The sequence below is a fragment of the Nematolebias whitei genome, chromosome 6, assembly GCF_014905685.2.
Source record: "Nematolebias whitei isolate Nwh7 chromosome 6, NemWhi1, whole genome shotgun sequence".
Taxonomy (NCBI): Eukaryota; Metazoa; Chordata; class Actinopteri; order Cyprinodontiformes; family Rivulidae; genus Nematolebias; species Nematolebias whitei.
The window spans coordinates 1124736-1135321 of NC_056503.1; the positions used below are offsets into that span (position 1 = coordinate 1124736).

The 10586-nt window shown below is 41.7% G+C and overlaps 1 protein-coding gene across 1 annotated transcript in view; it reads right to left on the minus strand.

Annotated features, from left to right (window-relative positions):
* Positions 1-8792, minus strand: part of LOC119411471 (neurofibromin) — a gene marked incomplete at its 3' end in the record, with an annotated part of 47618 nt that extends 38826 nt beyond the window's left edge. The window contains 2 exon segments of the mRNA XM_037678423.1: positions 803-1235; positions 8713-8792. Of these exon segments, the coding sequence (XP_037534351.1) occupies positions 803-1235; positions 8713-8792 (513 nt within the window).
* Positions 8793-10586: the final 1794 nt, after the last annotated feature.

Below are 10586 nucleotides of genomic sequence, written 5' to 3' on the forward strand. Positions count from 1 at the left end.
TCTGCACATGTTTGTTTCTGCACATGTTTGTTTCTGCACATGTTTGTCTGCACATGTAAGTGCTTTGGTAATCAACCACCATGTAAAAGTCTTGGGAATATTCCAAAGACACTGTCTTTTTAAATCTAATTTTATGTTTAAGTAGTTATTAGAACCCATTTGAATAAACAGTTCAATTTATTGTGAATTGATTGATCATGTATGAACAGTGCTGCATGGCGAGTTTGTCATGGATGGTTATAAATGTGTGAAGCTGCTGGTCAGCTAGAACGTGCTGTCTAAGCAGCTGTGTGTTTGAGCTCATGCTACTTTCACAGCTTCACTGTGAAACAGCTGAACAAGGCTGACAGCCTTCAGCTGTGGAGGAGGCTAAAACCTTCAGCCTTTGTTCTGACACTGAGCTCCGTAAACTCGTTCATTTGGCTCCTTTATTCTTCTTACACTGAGTACATCACGTAGTTACGTTTACTAAGAGAGAGCTCAACAAAAGAGGCGACTCAAATATATCTGAACTGTGTTCAGGTCAAAATAATAAAGTTCAGACGTCTGAAAGTTTTGTCTTTATTGCAGAAACATCATCAGACCTGCTGATGGTCACATTTGTTGCTCACTGACAGTCTTGTGTGCGACGTGTGTGTGCGTGTACAGCAGTTACTGACATATGATCGAAAATTGTTTCAGAATCCACATTTTACAACAAAACAGAAACAGAGGGCTCAAAGGTGACTGCAAGAAGTCTAAAACAGATTCAAAACAAATGTGAACAGGGCCAGAGTGTAAGGCACCTTGCAGTCTGTTTTACCTTTATTGAAACTTTAGTATCTTTGTGGGCCAGCTTCAGGGCGTTGTGAAACACTTTAAGGTCTTCTTCCAAAGCCAAAGTAGCTGCAGGGAGTTTGTGTTGGTCAGGTTCGATGTGCTCAGCCAGTTTAGAGGGAGAGTCGATAAACTGGAGCCGTTTGCTTCCTTTCAGTCCCGTCAGCAGCCTCTCGTGATACTTGGTGTACTCCCTCACCCATGTGTTGCAGTTGTAGACATAAACTGCTGCCACGTTCTCATAAGCAAAGCCAGGAAACACCACAAACCACTTGGACAGGAAGTCAGTCTTGAAGCGATTGCTGGGCCCAACATGAGTTAGGTCAACAACTATCTCATAGGGCTTAGCGTAGTAAGGTTTAAGGGTGAGGAGAACATGGTAGATGAGCAGGTCACCATTAATCTGGCCTGTTTTGAACCTGGAGGAAGGAGACAAGGAGGTAAAATAAATACAGATTCAAACCTGCCATAGTTGCATATAAGTAACCCATTTTATACAACAAACCAAATAAAACATTCAAAGCTTTTTATGCAACACTAGTGAAAGATTACAAAAATGTTCGTTCATAGAAATAATGCAGTTTCTTTCCATTTCTTTTATAACAGCTCTTAAAGCTCTGTGCAAGCAAACAAGACCCCCTGAACAAAGCCAAGCAGAGGAAGACCTTGAAGTGGACTCAGTCTGTTCTGGTACCAGCTCAGCACCAACACATCCACAAGGCAACTTCACTTAAAGGTAATAAAAGCACTCGAGGTAAATAAAGTGATCATGTACATTAAATGTCATCTTGCTGTCCCCCTTCACACAAGATGATGGCCCCACTGTGATACACAAAACAAATGGTAAATGGACTGAACTGATACAGCTCCTTTCCATCTTATTTCAAGACACTCAAAACTCTTTACAACAATCTGTGTCCTCATTGACCCATTCACACAGCTCTATACTAGATCTGTACAAAGAATTATCAGAGCTTTATCACATTCATACATGACACACATCAGAGGCAATGAGGGGTTCAGTGTCTTGCCCAGGGACACTTCAGCATGTGACTGCTGGTGGAATCGAACCCCCAACTCTTGCATTGGAGGACGACTGCTCTAACCAGTCAGCCACAGCCGCCCCCACAAATACATATCATGAGGGGTCTTTACAGAATCTTGGTGAGGTCTTCAGTGGCGGATGAAGAATGCAGTGGACTCCCCGCTGCATGTGAGACAGACTCATTGAGCTGGTGGTTTTAAACACACAAAGCTTCTGCATCAAAATTGTGCTGGTTTATTTTTATGGTGGCAGCATATGAGGGTCCTGGGTGGAGAGTGGGGGGCAGCATTTTCAAGCATGGCTTGGTCATCAATAATTGAACGCAGAACTGGCCCTGCTGGCCTCATGCCTAGGCTACAATCATACCCATGACAAGGTCATGGAAACAAGGTAACGCAGCTGTGACCCTCGTGGCTGTAGAACTGTGCGGAGCTTTTAGCTCCGTCCTGGTGCAGTCTGAGAAAGCCGTGTCAGGCTGGGCACATACACCTTGCTAAGAATAAAACAGAGCATCTTTGAAAAGCATCAGAGAACATCATAATGCCTTTGCATTGAAGAGCAGTTTTCAAACGAGCCAACATGAAGCCACGTTCTAACAGGTTGTGAAGAGCACAGTGGAGTCATCACCCAGTGTGAATGGGGCTTTCACAAATATTACGGTAACATAAAAAGCTGCCTTTTAATTTCAGAACAAGATGGAAACCATTGAAATGTTTTGGCTGTTTGTCCTGCTGAACCAGTTGCTGCTAATGGATTCATTTCATGCAGACCAGCTTCTTTTAACCACACACACATCCCAAACCGTAGGCCACAGTGATGGTGAAAGATCTGTGGTCTCACAGGAGTTCAACTTCACGACTGAAAACCACCAGAACTTTGAAAACAGCACCGGTGCCGCTCGTGGTGACTGCCTGATCGATACAGAGATGGGCCTGATTGCTGTTGGAGCAGCAGGAGGACTCATTTTCTGTCTGCTGGTTGCCACCTTCATATTAGCATGTCAGGTCTTCGTCCTTCAGCGCCGGGTTCATTTCACTCAAACCTCACCGAGTGACACACAGTACTGGGGCACAGACCAAGCAGAAGCCAGAGGACTAATTGAAGCATGTGATACTGAGGTTATGCTTGAAGAGGTGAGAGTAGACACCAAGATGAAAGAAAAGAAGCAGGCTGAGCTACTGGAGGAAGCTGGTGGAGGACGACAGGAAGGGCCAACAGCTGAACGTTCTGATCCTGAAGAGAAGCTAACTCACATTCAAAGCTCTAGTTCCAAGGATTCCTGTTTGGATGTTCCCAGGGACTTAGAGGACATGCCCCTTGTTGTCTAAAGAAGTAGACCCCGCCCCCCCAAAAAACATACAAACAAACAAAAAAACAACAAATAAATAAATAAATCCATGTCCAAAAAATACAGAATTATTTAACCGTTTGTAACATAGTAATGTACTGAAGAATTTCAATGACATTTAACATGCTAACACTAGCAAACTGTACGCTTGAACCAAACAGAACAACCCCCCGTTAGTTATCAGTAGGTTTATTAAATGTAAGCACATTTAAAGCTATTTCACTCAGAAGGTTAATGTGAATCTTGAACATTTTGTTTTCATCTTAACAATATTTAATGACATACTGTATATACTACAAGAGCAGAGTTGACCATCAGGAACTGTATGGAGTTGACCTTCTTTCTGCAGCTCTAACAGGTTCCACTGATCTTGGAAGGTTTGTTGCAGGATTTGAGCATTTCTGAAATAACTTTTGTCTATTAAATATGTAGAGCATTTATAAAGTTAGGCACTAATGTTAGACCAAAAGGTCCGACTACAATTTTCATTTCAGCTCATCCCAAACGTGCTTGATGAGGTTAAGGTCAGCCCTCTGTGTGGGCAAGTCAAGTTCTTCCTCAAAGAACTCGTCAAGCAGGCCTTTACCATCCTTGAACTATACACTAGTGAACAGGAATGTTGAACTAAAAAACACCATTCCCTAATCTGTTGCCACTAGGGTGCACCAATTGAAGTTTTCAGGCTGATCACCGATTTCTAAAAAGTTTGACCTGCCGATTCCGATTTTGTTTTATAAATGGTAAATGGACTGTACTTATATCGTTCCTCTCTATCTTATTTCAAGATACTCAAAGTGCTTTACAACAATCTGTGCCTCATTGACCCATTCATACAGCTCTATACTAGATCTCTACACAGATAATTGAACAAATCATTCTAAAGAGACTAATCAGTGCTTTAGATCACATTCAGACACTGATGGGACACATCAGAGGCTATGAGGGGTTCAGTGTCTTGCCCAGGGACACTTCAACATGTGACTGCTGGTGGATTCGAACCCTCAACTCTTGCATTGGAGGACGACTGCTCTAACCACTCAGCCACAGCCGTCCCACTGTCAGGTGTTATAAGGTCACAAGGCACCTTCAATTTTCCAATATTATTTTGTTGTAAAACATACCATTGAACAATATCCTAGAACAATACAAACTTGTTGTAACTGGTCATGAGGTAATGCTCTGAAATATAAATGAAGTTCAGACAATTGTTGTTAAAACAAACAAAAAAATCGGTAAAATCGTTTTTTCATGCAAAAATTGGCTGATGTCCGATTTGCCAAAATAAAGGAAATTGGGGCAGATAAGTTGACCTGCACTCCTAGTTGCCACAAATCCGGAAGCATAATGTCCAAAATGTATTGCTATGCATTTTGAAGCATTTAGATATACATCAATGGAAATCAGGGGCGTGGCGCAAAACCAAATACTTTTGTCCATACATACTGATTCATGCACAATAATCCAGGTAGAAAAACCTAACAAAGTTAAGTCAGGTCTTCTGGATGGATAAAACAAACAAACAAAAAACTTGTTGAAACGTTTCGTCTTTTATCCAAGACTTCTTCTGTCTGAGGAGCTGTAATAAACTCAGAGTGGAGCCTCCGGGTTCAACTGTCCCCTCTTACCATGCTGTTATTGCTAGTATCACTCAGCCCCCTGGGAATAGTCAAAGTCAGTGGCTCTTTATTTGTCATTCCACCACATGTGGTACATGTGGTGGAATGACATTATGTCCACAGGGTCCCAGTTACATCCAACAAAAGTATAAAATGTAGAAGAAAAACGGTAATAAGATCCAAGAGATGAATTAAGAAGAAATATAGTAAGCAGTAGTAGTACAAAAACAATACGCCGAACAGCAGCACAAACATGAGTCTGTGTGAGCAGATGAGTACGAATGAACAGAGCAGCATGACATAAATCAGCAACGTGGATAATCAGCAGCACATATCAACAATAAAGTGGCATTAGTACTTTTTCACAGTGATTATTTTGGTTAGGGATTCATGAGTCTAACAGCCTCAGGGTAGAAGCTGTTCCTCAGTCTAGTACAGGCATAGGCAAACCCCGGCCCACGGGCCGTATACGGCCCATTGGGCTTTTTAAATGGCCCACCAAAATTGTCCAAAATTTGAACAATTAAAAAAATAATAATAATTTTTTTTAAATACTTTATTTTTCAGGGATGCTAAGGTAAAACTTAGGGGTGCTTAAGCACCCCCAAAAAGAGGTTAAAATTTCCACTGGTTCAAATTATATTTAAAAAACTGAATTTAATAGAAAAAAACTGGTGTAGTTTTACCTGTAGTTCCAGCGTTTCCCCAGTAGAGGCGCACTACAGACACTGGTGTGTATTAGAGGCAAGTGGGGAAGAAGTAATTTCTTCTTCTACGCTTTTATTTTTACTTTGCCCTACGATCTCATCTGTAAAAACGTGTTTATCAAAGAAAAGAAAAGTGTAGAGTGAGTGCTGAGTTTAAAATGGGCTGGACAACAACATGTTGTTTCACTGAGGTCCAGTCAAAGACAGTTTTTATGACAAGAACCTGTCACGGTTTTCAAAGAGTACACTTTGCTAACTGCTAACTATGCTAGCAAGCCTTTCTGCGATGGTGGTTTTTAAAAAGAAACCTGGTAAAAACAGAGCAGGTCTGTTGTGTCCGGAGGGCCAAGATAAGTTAGAAAACATCAGTTTATCACGCAGGACTGGGACTCGCCTTGTGGAACTGACTGATGAAGATTTAACAAAATAAAATAAAAGGCAGAGAGTCCTTTAAGTTACGGTTTACTGGATGAAAGTAATAAAGGACACTGCTCAGCTCCTATTTTTATTATCTGTGGGATTAACAACAGTCTGGAGATAATGGAGGTGTTTTTGACCCTGGAGTCTGAAAGGAAAAACACAGAGAGACGATTTTTATAACCGCCTGCTGTCATGAGAGAATGAAGCTTCTGTGGAGTAAAGTTGTCACAACGGACACGTCACCAGAGTTAAGTGTAAAACATGTCGGGCTGCTGACAAGAATCCAGGATAAAGTGAAAGGAAAACCTGACCAGGATGTTACTCTTCATCCATCAGGAATCGCTGTCATGTTGTGTGTGTGAAACTGTTAATTGTGTGTGAATTATCAAAAAAAGAGTGAAAGACAAAAACGTGTGAATTATTGCGCAGGTTCTCTGTTGTGATGCTGCAGGAGGAGCTGCAGGAGGAGCTGCAGGAGGAGCTGCAGGAGGAGCTGCAGGAGGAGCACGTCTGCTTCATCCCAACCTGCTGACCTGTCATCAACTTTAGATCCTGTAGTTGTAAAAAGTTTAGTGAGGAGTTTGTGGAGGTGAGCCGACACTTTCTTTAGACGTTTCTCCTGTATTCCATGAGCACAGTGAGGTAAGAGACTTGTGGTTTGGTTCATGTGATTTTTCTTCAGCTAAGAGAAAACCCAGTGGTTTGTTTTGTTTGTTGTTTGGGCCTGAAGTTGGTAAGACTCCACAAAGTCAATCATTTCACTGTTGTAAATAAAATCACTGTTCTATCATATAATCTGACTTAGTGGCTGCTTGAGTGGTGCAGAAGGTGGAATCGCTCATAATTAATAGCGTCCCAGCGGCTGTTATTGAGCTGGGGTGTGACATCACACAAACACTCCATCCATCTGTTCCTGGCCCTTCGCTCCAATTTTAGAACTCGGTGTGGCCGCGAGTCTAAAAGTTTGCCCACCCCTGGTCTAGTGGTTCTACACTTAAACCTCCTCCTTTCTGAGGAGAGTGGGACAAAAAGTGTGTGTGCTGGGTGAGTGTGGTCCTTCGTGATGAAGGTGGCCCTCTTCCTGCATCTGGAGGTGTAGATGTCTGTGATGGTGGGGAGGCTGACTCCAACAGACTTCTGTGCAGCCTTCACCACTCTCTGCAAAGCTTTTCTTTCTGCAGCTGTGCAGCCTCCATGCCACACGTTGATGCTGGAGCACAGGATGCTCTCCACTGCACACCTGTAGAAGGAGGTGAGGACTGAGCTTCCAGACCAGCAAGCGACCATACGGGCACTAAAGATCGGTCGTTAGGCTGATGGTTCTCCTTTATCATGTGAACAGCTAGTTCTGGGTGTCAAGAGCAAACTGGTTGATCCACTATGAAAAGGTGTTATTTATAAGATTGAGTTTATTGCAGCTCCTCAGACTGACTGTATTTTGGATAAAAGGACATCCTTGTAAAAGAGATTGATGATCTCAATGGATTTCTTCCAGGTAAAATAAAGTAATAATAAAAAAAAAGACAAAATGTTTCAACAAGTTTTTTTTAATCCATCCAGAAGACCTAACTTAACTTTGTTAGATTTAGTCCATACAGTTGAAGTTCTTGAATATGTACAGAACATTAAAGTCTTGTGATAAAATAGTTGATTAAAGCAGCACAGATTTCTTTTTGCTACAGTAAAACTCCTTGTATTCAAACTGCACATTTTAAATGTATGACTTCAACACAGAGTTGAGTTTAAACAGGACACTGATTTGTTGCTCATGCACACATTTCTTTACAACACTGAAAAACTAAAGTGTGAAACAGACTTACAGTGCGTCTTTTAGTTTCAATAGGTTCTTGCAAGTAAATTTTCACACTTGACGTTCGTATATTGATAATACTGAGGGGAATGCAACAATGATTTGACAAGGACATTTTGATGAGATGGACAAGAGCTGACTGAAAACAACCACCAAGGACATTTTTCACTGGACAGAATCATTCAAACCAAACGAGGCACAGCAACGACAAAAACAGCACATACTGATTTGATCCAAAACAAGTCCAAATCTGAATGCTGATGTGAGCCCACTTATGACGTGCTGCTGGTAAATGAACCAGAACCTGCTCCAATATTAAACCCATGGATCAGCTCACAACAAAGGTTCTTCTCATTTTAATAATAACATCACTTTATCAGAACCTCAACAAACAAAAACATAGTTATTCAGGGTTAATCCACAACAAATGAGTCCTTTACATACAAAAGTGTATGCACGTACATGGACAGTGTGTGTGTGTGTATAAATATGACATGATTAGTCTTACTGTTAATAGTGAATGAAAAGTAGTATTATTGCTTCAGTACTCTAACTGGAAGTATACATGCTCTACCTTAAATATTATAAACATGTTTTTTTCCTTAGTGTCAATATTGTCCAAGTCTGGCCCGTTTTTCCAAATGTATTGTTTTCAATCAACATTCCTTACTGTTGTTTTTAACGTCTTTGTTAATCTTGCAATTAAAATAAATTGTCTAATAAACAGAGAAGAAGAAAATAAAGTACAGTTGTGTCTGTTGGCTGAGAAGAATATCTCCAACCAAAGAAAACAACCAGTCTGTGCAAACTGGAAGAACCTGCAGATATTGAAGGACATCATGTTTTACCTCCAAAACGTAAAGAGGATGGCTGCCAGCTCATCTCTTCGGTGTGTTCAAGGAATGTAGGCAAACAGCAAACGCAACTGTCAAAGCACCAGACAAAAGTACATCTTGTGCAGCTGAATGAAGGCGTCCTCCACACCAGTGGAGGCTGGTGATTTTTTGTCCAGGAGGGGCGCTATATCCATCCATCCATTCTCTTTACCCGCTTCTTCCAGTTTGGGTCACAGGGGTCGCTGGTGCCCATGTCCAGCAATCACTGTGTGAGGGGCGGGGGACACCCTGGACAGGTCTGCAGTCCATCACAGGGACACATAGAGACAAACAACCATTCACTCTGTCACTCTCACCTAAGGACAATTCAGAGTTACCATCAGTCTAACATGCATGTTTTTGGTCTGTGGGAGGAAACTGGAGTATCCGGTGAAAACCCACGCATGCACGGACAGAACATGCAAACTCCACTCCGAAAGGTCCACGAACCGGGATTTGAACCAGGGACCTGTTCGCTGAGAGGCAGCATATATATGTGTTCCCATGGCCTGAAGCACAATTCTTGTCCAGAAAAAAAACACATTATTCTCAGTGGTTTGTGTTTAACGGTTTACTTATAAATGAAACATGTACAGTAAAAATGTAAGCAAAAACAACTTATCCATGAGTTGGTAATTAAACAGAAAAAGAGCTAGGTGGTCAAAAAACTGTCTGGCTTCACTCTCCATCAAGTCTGTCTGGACTTTTTCTCCTGCCACCCCCCACCCACATCACATGACTTAAATAAACATGTTACCAACCTCATACAAACAAAGATCTACACATAAAACAAATAGCTTCAGTTATACATATAATCTTTACAAAATTTTGTTTGACAAAATTTCTTCTTAAATTTGACAATAATTACTATCCATTCATCCATCCATCAGCATGTTCTAGAATTGCGCCGCTCGGGTGGCTGCATGTTGGAGCAGCTCCGTTACTTTAATTCTGAGTTATTGCTTTTGAAAACTTTGTCCTCTTTTTTCTGGAAGTAATCACATTTTTCGGATGATAATTTACTCTGGTATAAGATGCTGTGCAGCTGGAAGAATTTTTATTAAAAGATTTTTTACTTTTGGGCTTTTGTTATGATGCGTAACCATGGAAACAAGGTGTTTTTAACAACCAGAAATTCAATTCAATTCAAAAATACTTTATTAATCCCAAAGGGAAATTATTATTTGTTGTAGCTCGTTATCCTCATTTCATTAAGAGATGTTATAGATGCTGATGCTGTAGACAGGAAGGATCTCTTGTAAAGGTCCATCCCACAGTGGATCCTAAGAAACTGGCTGCAGATGCCGTCCGATCCGTCCACCCAGACTCAGCTGGCCTCTCGGTTCCCCCGGGCTGTAGGACCGCCTGAATGTTGGGCAGAACTCCTCCCAGAGTGATGGCCACTCCTCCCAGCAGTCTTCTGTGCTCCTTGTTGCTGCAGACAGCCAACTGTAGGTGTCGAGGGACGATCCTGTCCTTCTGCTGTCACGAGCCGTGTTTCCTACTAGTTCCAGGATCTCAGTGGTCAGACACTCGAGCACAGCTGGCAGGTAGATGAGAATGCATCCACAGAACATCCTTTCAACTCATTTGAGATTTGGGGCTGTAGTTGAGATATTATTTGAGCTTTTGAAATGTTAATCAGCTGCTGGTTGTAGAAAACTGCCTTGTTGCCATGGTTACACATCATAACAAATGCCCCCCCCCCCCCCCCAAAAAAAAGGTTCAGTAAAAATCCTTCCTGCTGCACAGCATCCGATACCAGAGGAAACAATCATCCAAAAAATGTGATTTACATCCAGAAAACCAGGAATTACAGTTTCCAAAAGCAAAATCTCAGAATGAAATTAACAGAGCTGCTCCAACATGCAGCCACCTTGAGCGGTGCAAAAGCAGCTGAAAAAGACACCTCAAAAGCTCAAATACCTCAGCTACAGCCCCAAATCCCA